The sequence below is a fragment of the Cimex lectularius genome, unplaced genomic scaffold (genome assembly GCF_000648675.2).
Source record: "Cimex lectularius strain Harlan isolate CLEC.00 unplaced genomic scaffold, Clec_2.1 scaffold314, whole genome shotgun sequence".
NCBI classification, from domain to species: Eukaryota; Metazoa; Arthropoda; class Insecta; order Hemiptera; family Cimicidae; genus Cimex; species Cimex lectularius.
Window position 1 is genome coordinate 59,949 of NW_019392997.1, and position 14,077 is coordinate 74,025.

A 14,077-nucleotide genomic window follows, 5' to 3' on the forward strand; every position below is an offset into this window, starting at 1 on the left:
ATATTTGTTCATTTTCATTTTTATTTTAATTTATTAAGGAAACATCCTCATCATTGATTATAACTAGGTAAATTATTGAGCGAGAGTAGTTCCTGTCTTTGCGACGGACATTGTTTGCCTATGACAAAATAACAGTCATTTATAAAGATCAAATGTCAAGTGAAAGTTTGGAATGCATCACATAACAACCTAAAATAATTTTGGTAAATTATTTTTTCGCACTTGCTGTGCTATTTTAAGTAAATACTGATGCAAACAGAACTAGTTAAAGATTAATTGTGTATTTTATAAATGAAAATATTTAATTTTGAAGATATAAATATATAAAGTATGTTACACATTTCTAAATATTCATTGTTTTAAAAAAGCTATTTAGTTATTTATGTATAAAGTATTTTATTTTATAAGTTGACCAGATATATTTAATGAGTATTAAGATAAAAAGCTTTAAAATATATACAGAATTCTCTTGAAGAAATTATTGTTAAACATAGTATATAGAATTTAATGTCATGTCGGCTTTTAGTTGATAATTATTTGGATGATAATATCTACAGAAATCTACTGAAATAGATAATTTAAAAAAAATTCTTTATATACCAAAAATTGACATTTCTTCTTCATTTGAAGGGAATCTATGGTTTAGGGTCTACTACTTTTATATATCGTAAAAACAAAATTTTTGAAACGATGTCCATCCTCCTAAACGAGAATTTAAATTCGAAGTAGGAACTCAAAAACGAATGATTTCCTTCAGAAAGTCCCATAATTTATTCCTAAATTGAAAAGCAATTTTCATTTGGTGGAAAATGACTACGCTCAGTGTACTGTCAACGCTCAGACAGTGCGACGAAGCTCCTCCTCAGTGAGCTCGGCTCGGCAGGGATGTCTTCGCCCTCTGGTACCAGAGACTCTTCTTCTGGTTCGCTCGGCGCGTATTCGCTGTTCTCCACCTGCCTTTTGACCGCCTTGAAGCCGAGGGAACTGCCCAGGATCGGCTTCAGGCCAACTGCCACCCTCAGGATTCTTTGCGCCGTTTTCTGCAAGAAAAAAAGCAAGAAACTAATTTAAAAAAGAAAAAGCCTGATCCGACGTGATACGAATTGGAAGAAGGTGAAAGTACGCTTGTTCCAAGCACGTGCCTTAAGGTTAAAGAGCATCATACTGTTCCTAAACCTCATTAACGTCAATACAGCTCTAGAATGGTGCATTAATTTTATAAATATGTAAAAGAAAATTTAAATTTATGAAGTATGTGAACGTTTTTTAAACACGAAATATAATTTAAAGTTTGTCTCTAAAAAAACCGTGTGAACGAAGCTAAATTGTTGTTATACAACAGCTTCTACAACAGAAAAACTGTAGACTTTTTGTGTTGACACTGATTATCGACGATCAAAATCTTCAGAAGGAGAGCACGTATATTTTCTTTGTGGTACAGATATGAAATAGATATTGGGACAAAACTACATAAAATTTCGTTCGTACGTGTTTTATCTTAATTGATCTGCTAGATATAAAAATGTTGGCATGTTTAACAGATAACATTTACTAATTTATTTTACAGTTCTATTGTTTTGGGAAATGTATTATTAAGTGTGGAGTGACGAAGCTATCTGAACTTTTCCGATCAACCTGGTCTGCCCAGTCTCGCTGTGTTTCAGGCTTACTAGATGCGTTTTTGCATATACAAATCTTCAACGATGAGTTTCTGTATACACGGAAACCCTCAGACGACATTTCTGCTTATCTTGAAATATTCAGCAGTTAGTAAATCGTAAAGAAATTTGTTATTAAATAATTCCGGCAACTATAAACCTGATGTAGTGACTGTATTTCGACAATAATCCAGAACTATCGATTTTCTTTTTAAAAACTAATTTCAGAACTCATGATATTTTCAGGTTAAGTGCAATATTAATTGTGTAATTGATTGTTTTAACGGTTTTACCTGTATAACTTCGCCGACTACAGGTGCAGCTCTGTTTACAACATTGAAACCACCACTGATGAACTCGTTGGGCACTTGGAGAGACACTTTATTCGGGTCGATGTCCAGCAGCCCCTGCAAACCAAATCTTCGTTACTCTTTACCTTGAAGAATCTGAATACATTCGATTTCGCTTTTGTTTCTGTCCATCCTTTAACTATTATCTACCGAACAGTTTGAACTGCGTACAAATGGCAGAAAGATTATTTTAGAGTTACTGGCATACTCTACTAATTATTAGTAAAGTTCATTTCGTGAACACAAAGTTTTACTCGTTATTCTAATAAAATCTGAAGCAATTTTTTATCTGGGTCTTTTTAGATCTTCGGCGTGTGACCATCCTATGTTGTGGCACTTAGGCTACGGTTACAATGGATGCGTATTCTGACGAGTTCGTCTGAACAAACAAATACTTGTTTTCCAATGTGTTTATTTTGGCAGCGAAGTGCATGCCAGAACACGCACGATGTCGTCAGGACTATTCGGGCGTTCTGACGTTCAATTTAGACAGTTTTGGTATTTCACCATAGATATAGATAAACTGATTAGTCTTGCTTTTGAGAATCGGTGTTTGTGGGACATGAGCGACAAAAATATCACACCAGAGGTATTTCTCGGGCAAAGAGGGAGAAAGCCTCTCAAGGAATCAACACTAGCAATAAGCCTTATTTGGTTAGGGGTCATAATTAACCATATTAATTATACTAATGAATAATCCTTTTTATCTAAAGTTTTTGGTTGAGACGAAAAAGTTATTGTCACGAGCGGGATTCGAACCCACGACCTTCGGCTCAATGCGCCGCTGCTCTAACCACTTGAGGCTATCGTGACTTCGATCCCCTCGGACACTACCCCACCTCAACCCACAACCGTTCGAATTTTCCCTCTGTTTGCCATCTTTCAAATTTCATTTTAATTAATATAGTCAATTATGTCCGCTAAACATACATGGATTAATATGCTTTTTTTAAGGAACTAGCAATAAGTTTGAAACTCTCCCTTCTCGCCACATGTGGAAAATATGTGGTTAACGCTCTGTTTTCCCACCATCTATCAACAATAGATTAATCAATGGACTTTCAAGAAAATAAAACTCTTAAGTTCGTCCATTTTGCTGGGAGGCACTGACCATCATAAAACGCGCACGATGTAACCACCTTGTTCGGACGAGGATTTCGGACTTACTCGTCAGGACAAAATTTCGTCAGAATTGGTATCCATAGTAACCGTAGGCTTATACGATTTGCAATTATAATACAGTTCATTTCATTCCACTAAAGTAGCATACGGGGCGTTTGAAACTTACTAAGTTTTCGTGTTGTAGAAACACGATTTCTTTGTGTACTTAACGTAAGCTTTGAGTTCGCCTTTCTTTTTTCGGCAGCGATAGGCAAATTAACCTTGAACCTGTCCAAGACCCGTTTTTTTTTTTTTTTTCGGCGTTTCAGTAAAGTCGCAGGTTCGTTTCAGCTTTCATCCGGAAGCCTCGGCGGACGGAAGTGAAAGCGAGCGTGCCGAAGCCCCGGCCTTGTGTGTTTACTCTAGAGAAAATGAGCAACCCCACTGAAGTTCGCACTTCCTTCGTCAATGACGTTCGAAACGACGATAGATTTAGCAAATTTAGAAACCGGGGAAGGGATAATCGATCGATTTGATCATCTTTAACATCCCTGAACACAAACGAGTGCTTTCTTGCCATTCTCATGTCTTCCAGGCCAGTAAATTTCCACTAGTCTCAAATAATAACATCGACATTTTAGAAATTGCAATTTGGCGTTAGAATATATCAAAAACAATGGGCGTAACTGCTTTAAATCATGAATCATCATCGCATATAAATCACCTTCTACGTCAAGAAATTGCAAAACTAGAAAAAAGACCATGGGTGTAAAAGCAAAAGCAAACCCGATTCACCCACTTTGACCCGAATAAAAACAAGGCAGTCCGGTTTACGGCAAAGGTTCATATAACCGGTCGCCAACTTTCACTTACGCTCAAGCCAATTACTCGAAAAATACCACAGCCTTAACAAAGCGAATTTTTGCTTTTCGGTAAGCAAGGTTTGATTGAACAGATATGTGTTATCGGACTTTAAATATAAGTCTCAATGAACTTTATTTCAGATAATTGTTTAAGTTCTATGAATATGCTTAGTTCAGATAAAGGCATAAAATTATTTTAGCTATTTTCCTACATAAAACAAAATTAATACGTCAGTTTCAACTAAAACACAAAAAACGTTTTTTTTACTACCACGTTTAAGGAAAGACGAAATGTGAAGAGAAGTTGACAAATTGCTCAAATTAAACGGATCCCTGCTTTTCGAATATTCAGCAATATACTAACATTTTAATTATTTTTATCAGCTTATGCTTAATTATATAATTCCACAATTAATTGTACACAATTGGAACAAAACGGGGAGTCGAAATAGGAAGTTGGTGGCATGGGCGATCGAAGTCACGATAGCCTCAAATGGTTAAAGCAGCGGCGTATTTAGCCGAAAGTCATGGGTTCGAATCCCACCTATTACACAAATTTTTATATCGAAAGAATTATGTATAATTAATTGAGTAATTTAGCAATATATTTGGTTGGATCGAAGATGTGGTCCAATGTATGTTCTGGTGTTGAAATTACGCCAAACTTTCGGTGTTTTATTTCCCCTTCCTCAGGGCTCTACAACGGATATATAAACAAATACTATTTTATAATTGTTCATCTGTGTAAGTGAAAATCATTGTTGTTGTAACTTGTTTTTATAACTTACAGATTCTTAGTCAGTATTTAAAATCGTCTTCTCTTATCAACACGTATAAACTTTTTTCTCCCTTTTTGTAGAGCCCTGAGAATGTTAAACATAAAACACCGAAAGCTTGGCGTAGTTTCAACACCAGAACATTCATTGGACCACATCCCCGATCCTACAAAATACATTGTTTAATAACAAATGGTCCATTACCTTTACATCATTTTCGAATATTGTCACGGCTGTTTAGCTCATGAAAAAATTTACGAAACTTTGATGTGTTTCTCCAGATGAATTTGTTCATAGCCCAATTGGTACCATTAAAACTCGCTTAATGCCAGACATCGTTACACATTAAACTGTTAATTTATCTTTTTATCCTAACACACACACACACACACACACACACACACACACACACACACACACACACACACACACACACACAATGCTAAGCGGCCAAGGGAGACATTGTGAATACCTCTATCGGTTTAACATCCTAGAACAACATAATTGTTTTTGCGGTACAGAAATTCACTGCTGGAATGACATTATTTTTTGCTGCCTGATGTATCACTTGAGTGAAGCATCCTAATAAAAGAAGCCAATCTTCAAACGGACGCTCTTGGGCCCTAAGGAAAGGTCAACTGCTGGAGCCTCAATTCTTAAAATATACCACCCAATTCGATAATAATATAGATATAAATTTTGGAAAATTGTAGCACCTTGATGAATAGTTTAAATATGTCAAATCAAAACTTAATTAAAGAAGCGAAACAAAAATAATAAAATTTAGATTAATTAATCTTTTTATATAAGGTTTTTGGTTGAAATGAAAAAGTTAGTGGCACATGCGGGATTCGAACCCACGACCTTCGGCTCAATACGCCTCTGCTCTACCACTTGAGCTATCGTGGCCACGAAAGGTCGTGGGTTCGAATCCCGCTCGTGCCACTAATTTTTTCATTTCAACCAAAAACATTACATAAAAAGATTAATTAATTGAAAAAAGTAATTGGTCAATAGACCACTAAATATAATGGATTTAATAAAATAAATTTCTATAAAAGGAAATATATGTAATCACAAATATCTAAACATGTAAAATGTACAATAAAAAACGCACACAGACGCGCGTACACACACACATACACACACACACACACACACACACAGACACACACACACACACAAACAAACAACTGCAATCCATCATTCTTTCTTTCTCTTTATTTAAATATCGATTATCCAAGTAAATCCTCATATCATTTCTGGTTTTTAATAAGAGACAATGAATTTTCAAAAACTTATACCAATATAATCGCCGATCGGGTTTATGCCGAAGGTCATCCGCATGTTTCGGACACGATTAACAAATAAATCTTGTACGAGATATTAAGAGATAAATAACACGTATATTACAAAGTACATAGTTATGAGAAAGGTGTAAGTGCATGCGTGATTAACCAACTCTACATCTCTAAGGCAGCTGTTTCATATATTAGCAAGCATATGAAAGCGAAACAACAAGAAATTTTTTAAATCACAAAATTACTTACGTAAACGAAATCTGCATGCACATTCTGTCAAAGAAGGGACAGTATTTAAAAAGGGATGAAGGAGCGAAAAGTACAATTCAGAAAAAAAATCCTTTTATTTCAAAAAAAAAATTTATTTACATGTTAAAATATGCCTATGTATAATAAAATTACAAATACAAATACAACCTACGAATTTGCTTTTAATTTACAAAACAATCACTTGGTGAAAGTTGATTTTTTTCTCGAAAACCTTCCAAAGATTCAATAAAAGGAAATGAGGAAAAGCGAGAGATGAAATGCGGAAATTTAATAAGCCGCTCCAGTCTGTTTTCAGTCTTTGAAGATCTGACGGTTGGCACGAAATGAAATGGGTTAATGAAGGAGAGCTACGGGGTTTAGAACATTTTTTGATGATTGAGCTGCTCTATGGCCGGACTTACACTGAGCCCATCACCTCCTGTACGGCTGTAAACATGGAAACAGAAAGACATCGACGGTTACCAAAAGAGCCCAAAACCACGTGCATATTAATAGAACAAAATGGACAATAACAAACACATATAACATGCTAGTGATTATTGACTGGACATTGAACTGAGTAAAAGGCTGCGACGAAAGAACGAGCTCACCGGAAGCAGTGAAAGGTGAACGTGATAGCGTTTTATTCGGTATTTTCAGTTACAAAACGGTCAATATCTCTTATATAATTTATTCGAAGAAAAAATCAACAAAGATACGGTGTAATTTATTTGTAAGCTATATTTATTGAAGAGAAGGTATCGACCACTTGAAGTTTAATTTGATGTATGATCATTATTATGGTCAAGGGTCAACCCCTATATTTGTATAGGTATTTTGTTTTTTTATTCTACCCCTTGACCATAATATTGATCATACATCAAACTATATTCATCTAAAGTAAAATAAATGAACAAGTATGCATTAAAAAAAGGTTAAAAAGTCTCGTTGAGTAAGGTTGAGACTCGGCCTTCATGATTAATAGTAAACTAAAGAGATCAGGGATGAAGCCATTCAGGTGAAAGAACCAATTTGTTTTGCTGCTGTCGAGCTTTCCACTGTATTTGACGCCTTCCTCAGTACTTTGAAAAACTTTACAATCAGTGGTGATTATTAGTGACCGTTAATCAATAATTATTCCGAAATCGTGAGATGCGGTCTGGTGTGATGTAGGTTTCAGAAAAAGATTTTCTTTATCGTGCCAATGTTTCGATCTTTATTGAGATCATCTTCAGGGCCTGGGATTTACAAACATTGTTTACATTTAACAAATACATGTAGGATGTGGAAAAAAGTGAATTTATACAATGCAAAATATATTTTTTATATTCAATCAAAGTATTTCTACTCACTCAAAGTGTTTGTCTTCTGTGTAATTGTGCCATTCTTGCGTGTCGTGTTAAGAGTGCCAGTGCGATATTGCTGTTTTACTCTCAACACGACACGCAAAAATGGCGCGGTATTAATTGAGACGATTTTTTTAATACATTTTGATTTGTGTGGTGATTAGTGACCCTTAGTCGATGATTATTCAGAAATCGTGAGGTGCGGTCTGGTGTGATGTAGGTTTCAGAAAAACATTTTATTTATCGTGCCTACGTTTCGACCTTTATTGAGATCATCTTCAGGGCCTGGGATTTACAAACAATATTTTTTTATTGAATATAAAAAATATCTTTTGCATTGTATAAATTCACTTTTTTCCAGATCCTATATGTATTTGTTAAATTTAAACAATGTTTGTAAATCCCAGGCCCTGAAGATGATCTCAATAAAGATCGAAACGTTGGCACGATAAAGAAAATCTTTTTCTGAAACCTACATCACACCAGACCGCACCTCACGATTTCGGAATAATTATTGATTAACGGTCACTAATTATCACCACTGATTGTAAAGTTTTTCAAAGTCCTGAGGAAGGCGTCAAATACAGTGGAAAGCTCGACAGCAGCAAAACAAATTGGTTCTTTCACCTGCTTGGCTTCATCCCTGATCTCTTTACTTTAGTGTTAAAAAGCCTGGTAAATATCTCAATTACTTCAAAATCAAGGAAGTTTTTATGATTGTATTCAACAAGAAAAATAATATAGCTGTACAGTAGCCAATTATCGAAGTCAATTGTTTCCTCAGTCTGACTGTCTGACTGAAGAAAATGTTTTATGTCTACAAACTCAAATATTTAGTATTTATATGGGATTAACATAGTATTTGTACCAAGAATTTTTATTTATATAAAAATGTCAGCAACTATATGGTAAATAGTCATTTTGGCATTAAAGAGCAAATGATGATATCAATTGCTTGGGTCTGTTAAGTAGAACAACTTGGTCTGTCAAATATAGTAAAGCTTAATGGTGCGAGATTGGCTTAATCGTAAAAATCGGATAAGCTGCGTGATTGGGAGCCCGTCATTTCGTCGCAGGCGGATTGCTGCTCTGCCTTAGAGATGGATAGAGTTTGAAATGACTCACCCCTACCTCTGAATCGGTGCCGACAGACGCACCGGCCTCGGCGTGGAGACTGCCATCATCAGCATTGACAGAAGCGCTCGCTCCGACACCGCCGCCGCCTCCGCTACCCGAAGAAAGAGACGTACTGCTGCTCAGAAGTCCGCCTCCTGATCCCGAGCTGCCGAGCAGTCTCGTTTTAAAGTCAATCAACTGGTTGATTTTCTGAAAAGACGAAACATGTTACATTAATTAGGATTTAGAGCTGGAAACTAATAACAGTAGAATTATGGGATAAATATAGTTGAAAGGTCTAAAACACCACCGCTACCATGTGGTTTCAGGTAGCCTGGAGCAATCTTTATGCTGAAATCAACGCCAATAATGCATGTTGACGAGGGTTTACCAGATTTCAGATTCACTGCCGCTGATTTCTCGTACAAATACAACGAACCTTGCTTACTGTGATGTTCTATTTTTATTAATCCTTAATGTCCTTAATGTTGGCATTCAACGGATATCTAACTTCTAGAGAGTTCTAGAGAAGTTTTTGAAAAATATATCGGAATGCTTACAAAATCTCTTCAGTTTTCAAAAGGTCGTCGCTATGGATCATGGTGGTCTGGGGGATTTTTTAAACTAAAATGACAGTCATTAAAAGAAATTAACGAAGCTGCACCAGATTCCAGATTCTGTGCGCTGCTGCTCATTCCTCTTGCAGCTAAAGAAACCGATGGTGCAAATACAGTAGACTGTTTATTGTGATGCCCTTCTTGATTCTTATTAATCCTCTGTTCCCAGATCTGTGTTGCCATTAGACGATAGTCTAACTTTCGCGATTAGGAACATCTTTTTCTTTAAATTATACTGGAATTCTTAGAAAATCTCTTCAGATCTAAGAAATCATCGCTACCACCATGCATCCGGGTGACCTGGAGGATTCTTTCTTAAGTTAAATAAGCGTCAATAATGCAAACAGACATGTTAGTTATTTCTTTTACATCCGAAGAAAATGATGGTGCAAGTACAGCAGACAACGTCCTGTGATGTCCATTTTTCAAAAATTCCGATTCTCATCCAAGTTTCCACTTTTCTGTTGACAATCGTGTCGTCGACCTTAAGATTAATCCTGGTGTTAGAAACGTGGAATTCAGTGTATTACATTTATACTTTCTTTCCCGAAACCTTATTGTATTGAGATTCAACGGATAGTCAAACTTCCAGAGAGAAGTTTTTGAAAAATATACTGGAATGCTTACAAAATCTCTTAGTTTTCAAAAAGTCATCGCTACTACCGTGGATCATGGTGGTCTGGGGGATTCTTTAAACTGAAATGACTGTCATTAAAAGAAATTACCGATGCTGCAACAGATTCTAGATTCTGTGCGCTGCTGCTCATTTCTCTTGCAGCCCTAGAAACCGATGGTGAAATACAGTGCACCTTGTTTATTGTGACGGCCTTCTTGATTCTTATTAATCCTCTGTTCCGATTTCTGTGTTGCCATTAGACGGATAGTCTAACTTTAGATATTAAGGACATGTTTTTTTTAATTATACTGGAATTCTTGAAAATCTCTTCTGAGCTAAGAAATCATCGCTACCACCATGCATTCTGGTGACCTGGTCAATAATGCAAACAGACACGTTGGTTATTGCTCTTACAGCCGAAGAAACTGGACGTGCAAGTACAGCAGACTTTACATCCTTTGATGTCCATTTTTCTAAAATTCCGATTCTCATCCAAGTTTCCACTTTTCTGTTGACAACCGAAGTGTCGTCGACCTGGTTTTAGAAACGAAGAATGCAATGTATTACATACTTTCTTTCCCGAAACCTTCTTCCTTCCTTAGTTATACTTAAGTTTTGTTTGACCAGGGCAATAAGGCTTGTTGAGATAATCCTTTATGTCGTTTATTGCGTTAGGCATATTACAACACTTTACAATTCTCCTCTCGTCATTAGAAGTGAAATGAAATGGAAACTATTAAGTCGTTAGGAAAAAAAGGAGAGTGAAAGCGAAAGGCAATAAAAACTCAAAAACCGAGTCTCATTGTCAGAAGGATCTTTTAGTTAGCAGTTACACAATCTTACACCGGCATTGATCCTGTTTCTAGAAATAATGAATAGCTCATGCAATCTTTCGACGCCGGATCTTTTATCAGCGTATTGCAAAATCTGACCTTCCTATATTACGTGTTAATTAACGATTAGTTTATTATTACCATGGTTGATGGTAGATTAAGCCAATTCTGCATCAGAAATGAGGGAAATAATAGAAAGTTGGCTAATCCATTAAATGTTGTTTTTTTTTATACACGCTCAACCAAGGCTGTAGCCGAGAAGACGAATGTTAATAACCGAAAACGAGAAAAAAATTTATAAAATTAAAAAAACATGAATATTCCATAAATTTTAGGCTGTTAAATTGAGTATAAAAACGCAAGAGATGGTACGCAACTTCATGATTTATATGAATATTCGGGACTCAATGTATTAGATAAAAAATCAAGTTAAACCTACTTATGTAAAATATGAAAGCGTTGCTCAGTTTTACGATCTCATTTTATTTTGTATAAATAGTAAGAAAGATCACTCCCTAAGGATTAATTTTGATTGGTCGAAATAAAATAAAATGATTTATTTACAATTTAAATTTAACAAATTAATGAAGAAAACAAAAAGGATTGCTTTGTTATAAGGTTGTATATTTTCCTATGAAGATGAATGATATATAGTTATTGGGTTACAATTTTTGTGGTACGAGTCTTATTTACTATTGTTTATGATGAATCATTTCTTCTTTCAATATTTCTATAATTTAACAGTGATATAGTTATGATAAACAAATATCAGTCACAGTGCACTTTTAATAATTTATTAGTTTAGTTACTTAGTTTCTCAATAAGAGATGCACAAAACGAATGTATTTTACCAAGTCGGCTCGTAGAAAAAATATTACGTAATCATTAAAATTATTCACCGTTATTAATTATTCATTCATCGAGCCAATTTAACAAATAATTATTTCAACTGGATCACTTCCTGCATTTAAATGGAATTTTTAATTGTTAAATGTTTACTTCATTTTTTGAGTAAACTTTCGTTTTATATCATATATAATTTGGATTCAATTCAAAATATATGTTTTGAATAAAGAAATAAAGTTGAATTTTGTCCCAACATAAAAGTGAAGCATAAAAATTGACTAATGATCGTGTAGTTTGTTAATTTCTGCTCTTAATGCCAAGTCTCGTTGTTTCGGCATTCGCCATCTTCAGAGGCGTGGTTTCAGAGGGAGCGAGACTTGTGGACCGAGACGATCCAACTTTAGGTTCATCGAGAAATCTCACGAATTCTATATACGCCGGCTTTATTATTCGATTGAGATATTTTCTCATATTGATGTAGTATAAGGTGAGATGGAGTTTCGGAAAGGACTAGGTGCCGTTTTTCCAGCTCGGTTCCTACTTCGACCACGGCCGTGTTTTCAAAATAAAATTGTGATTAAAAAAATGTATTTCGCGGTTTAATTCCACGACGGGCATTTGCATCGGAGCTTTCACCGTTGCGCAATCCGCGCCTCGCACCAAAACACGCGTGGCCGATTTGCGCCCACCTGTGGTCTGCACTCCAGAGAGGAGCCAAACAGCTCTCCTTGATATGATTTGTAATTCTATGTAATCGAAGTAAAAGTCTAGTGTGAAGAAGGAGAGCACTCTGGAAAAAAAATGGTGAAAGCATTAGAAAAAGTGAACGTAAATGAAAGGAATCGTCGTCGAACTACTACGATGAATCCTGGCATAAAATAAATAAATCGTTTAGAAATAAATTTCTTTAAAATCAACCTTCATTTAAAAAAAAGTCTTTTAATATGTAAGCACCATTGCAGTTTGTCAGTTGCACCACTTGAAAGCGGAAATAAATTAGCAGATGAACTAGGGTGATTACAACCTAAACCTCTAAACATGTTGTAACGATGTAAGTTGAACATGTTGCTGTAAGCATTGTTTCGTTGTATTTGAAATTCTGCACAATCATAAGCAATTATGATTGGTTCATCAAATTGTTCTTCGTACAAAGTAGTCTTTTCGATCGAGACAGTTGCACAGTTGCAGTCGATTCCCCTTATTTGGAAAATGTGATTGGTCACTTTATATTAACTCTCACTCAATTCCAACGTTCCTTTATCTTACACGAACACTTCTCATACTTCGTCTAGTAAAGCTTAAATTATATAACTTGGTAAACAATTTAAATTTAAATGTGTACTTACACCAAATACGAGACTGAGGAGGAGTTTGGCTATTCCGATGGTGATGGCTGCTTTGGCGACTTTGACTCCTACAGTCGTGGCGGCTTTGATAGCTGTTTTTCCTACGGCTTTCGCACCCAGGACGCCGACAGTTTTAAGCCCTGCTCCCGCGGCTTTAAGTCCCGCTCCGACTCCGAGGGCTTTCAGCTTAAGCAGACGCTTCTCCCTGGCGCCGTTCTCGTGCGCTTCGCCTCCGAAGACGTCCGCGTCGTAAAGGCTCAGCTGAAAAGTTCACCGTTATTAAAATCTGCCTGAAACGTTTCTCAACCGGGTGAGTCAGAAGTTAAAGAGGACAGTCCGGCTGAGATGGAAAGTGAAATGCATTCACCAGAAGAATTGAATAACCGGGGAATACCATGTGTCATGGGTTTAATCCGGATTGCCAAATAGAAAAGACTTCCGATTAAATAACTGATTTTTTTATTTTACAAGAAAAATAAGTTCTGATGGTATATTCTCACTGCTTTGGCCATAGCTTGTCTTACGAATTTCAGCACACATTGAAGATGGCTAGGATGCGGACCAGAAGACTTAAAATGGCGCAAATACAGGTTCATCAACTCTCATACCTCAACAAGAAATGTCAAAATAATAGTTATAGTAATTTTCAGTGCCTCAGCAAAAAATGATCAAAATTGGTATGTACATAAATATTTTAAAAAATGGATCACCACTGTATAGCAAGTATGCATGTATAATTATGAATATAAAATATTTTATTTCAAAAGAGGTTAAGCTAAGTCTAACGTTATATGTTTACAGGTGAAGAAAAGTAAACCTAAACCACACAAACAAATACCTTCCTTAAATTAAAAAAATAATGAATCCAGGCAAATCTTTATATATAACTAGTTATTCAGATATCGAGAGATGCGGTCGGGTGTGATGTAGGTTTCAGAAAAACATTTTCTTTATCGTGCCAACGTTTCGATCTTTTATTGAGATCATCTTCAGGGCTCAAAGTGTTTGTCTTCTGGGTAATTGTGCCATCCTTGCTTGTCGTGTTGAGAGTTACACAGA

The 14,077-nt window shown here is 35.8% G+C and overlaps 1 protein-coding gene across 2 annotated transcripts in view; it reads right to left on the minus strand.

Moving 5' to 3' along the window:
- Nucleotides 1-423: 423 nt before the first annotated feature.
- The window catches only part of LOC106662019, a 48,826-nt gene continuing 35,172 nt past the window's right edge, over nt 424-14,077 (minus strand). For both annotated transcript variants that reach the window (XM_014385814.2, XM_014385815.2), the window contains exons 4-7: nt 13,019-13,279; nt 8,776-8,970; nt 1,952-2,065; nt 424-1,040 (exon numbers count right to left, since the gene is read on the minus strand). In XM_014385814.2, the coding sequence (XP_014241300.1) occupies nt 831-1,040; nt 1,952-2,065; nt 8,776-8,970; nt 13,019-13,279 (780 nt within the window). In that variant the 3' untranslated portion in view covers nt 424-830. The remainder of the gene's footprint in view (nt 1,041-1,951; nt 2,066-8,775; nt 8,971-13,018; nt 13,280-14,077) is intronic.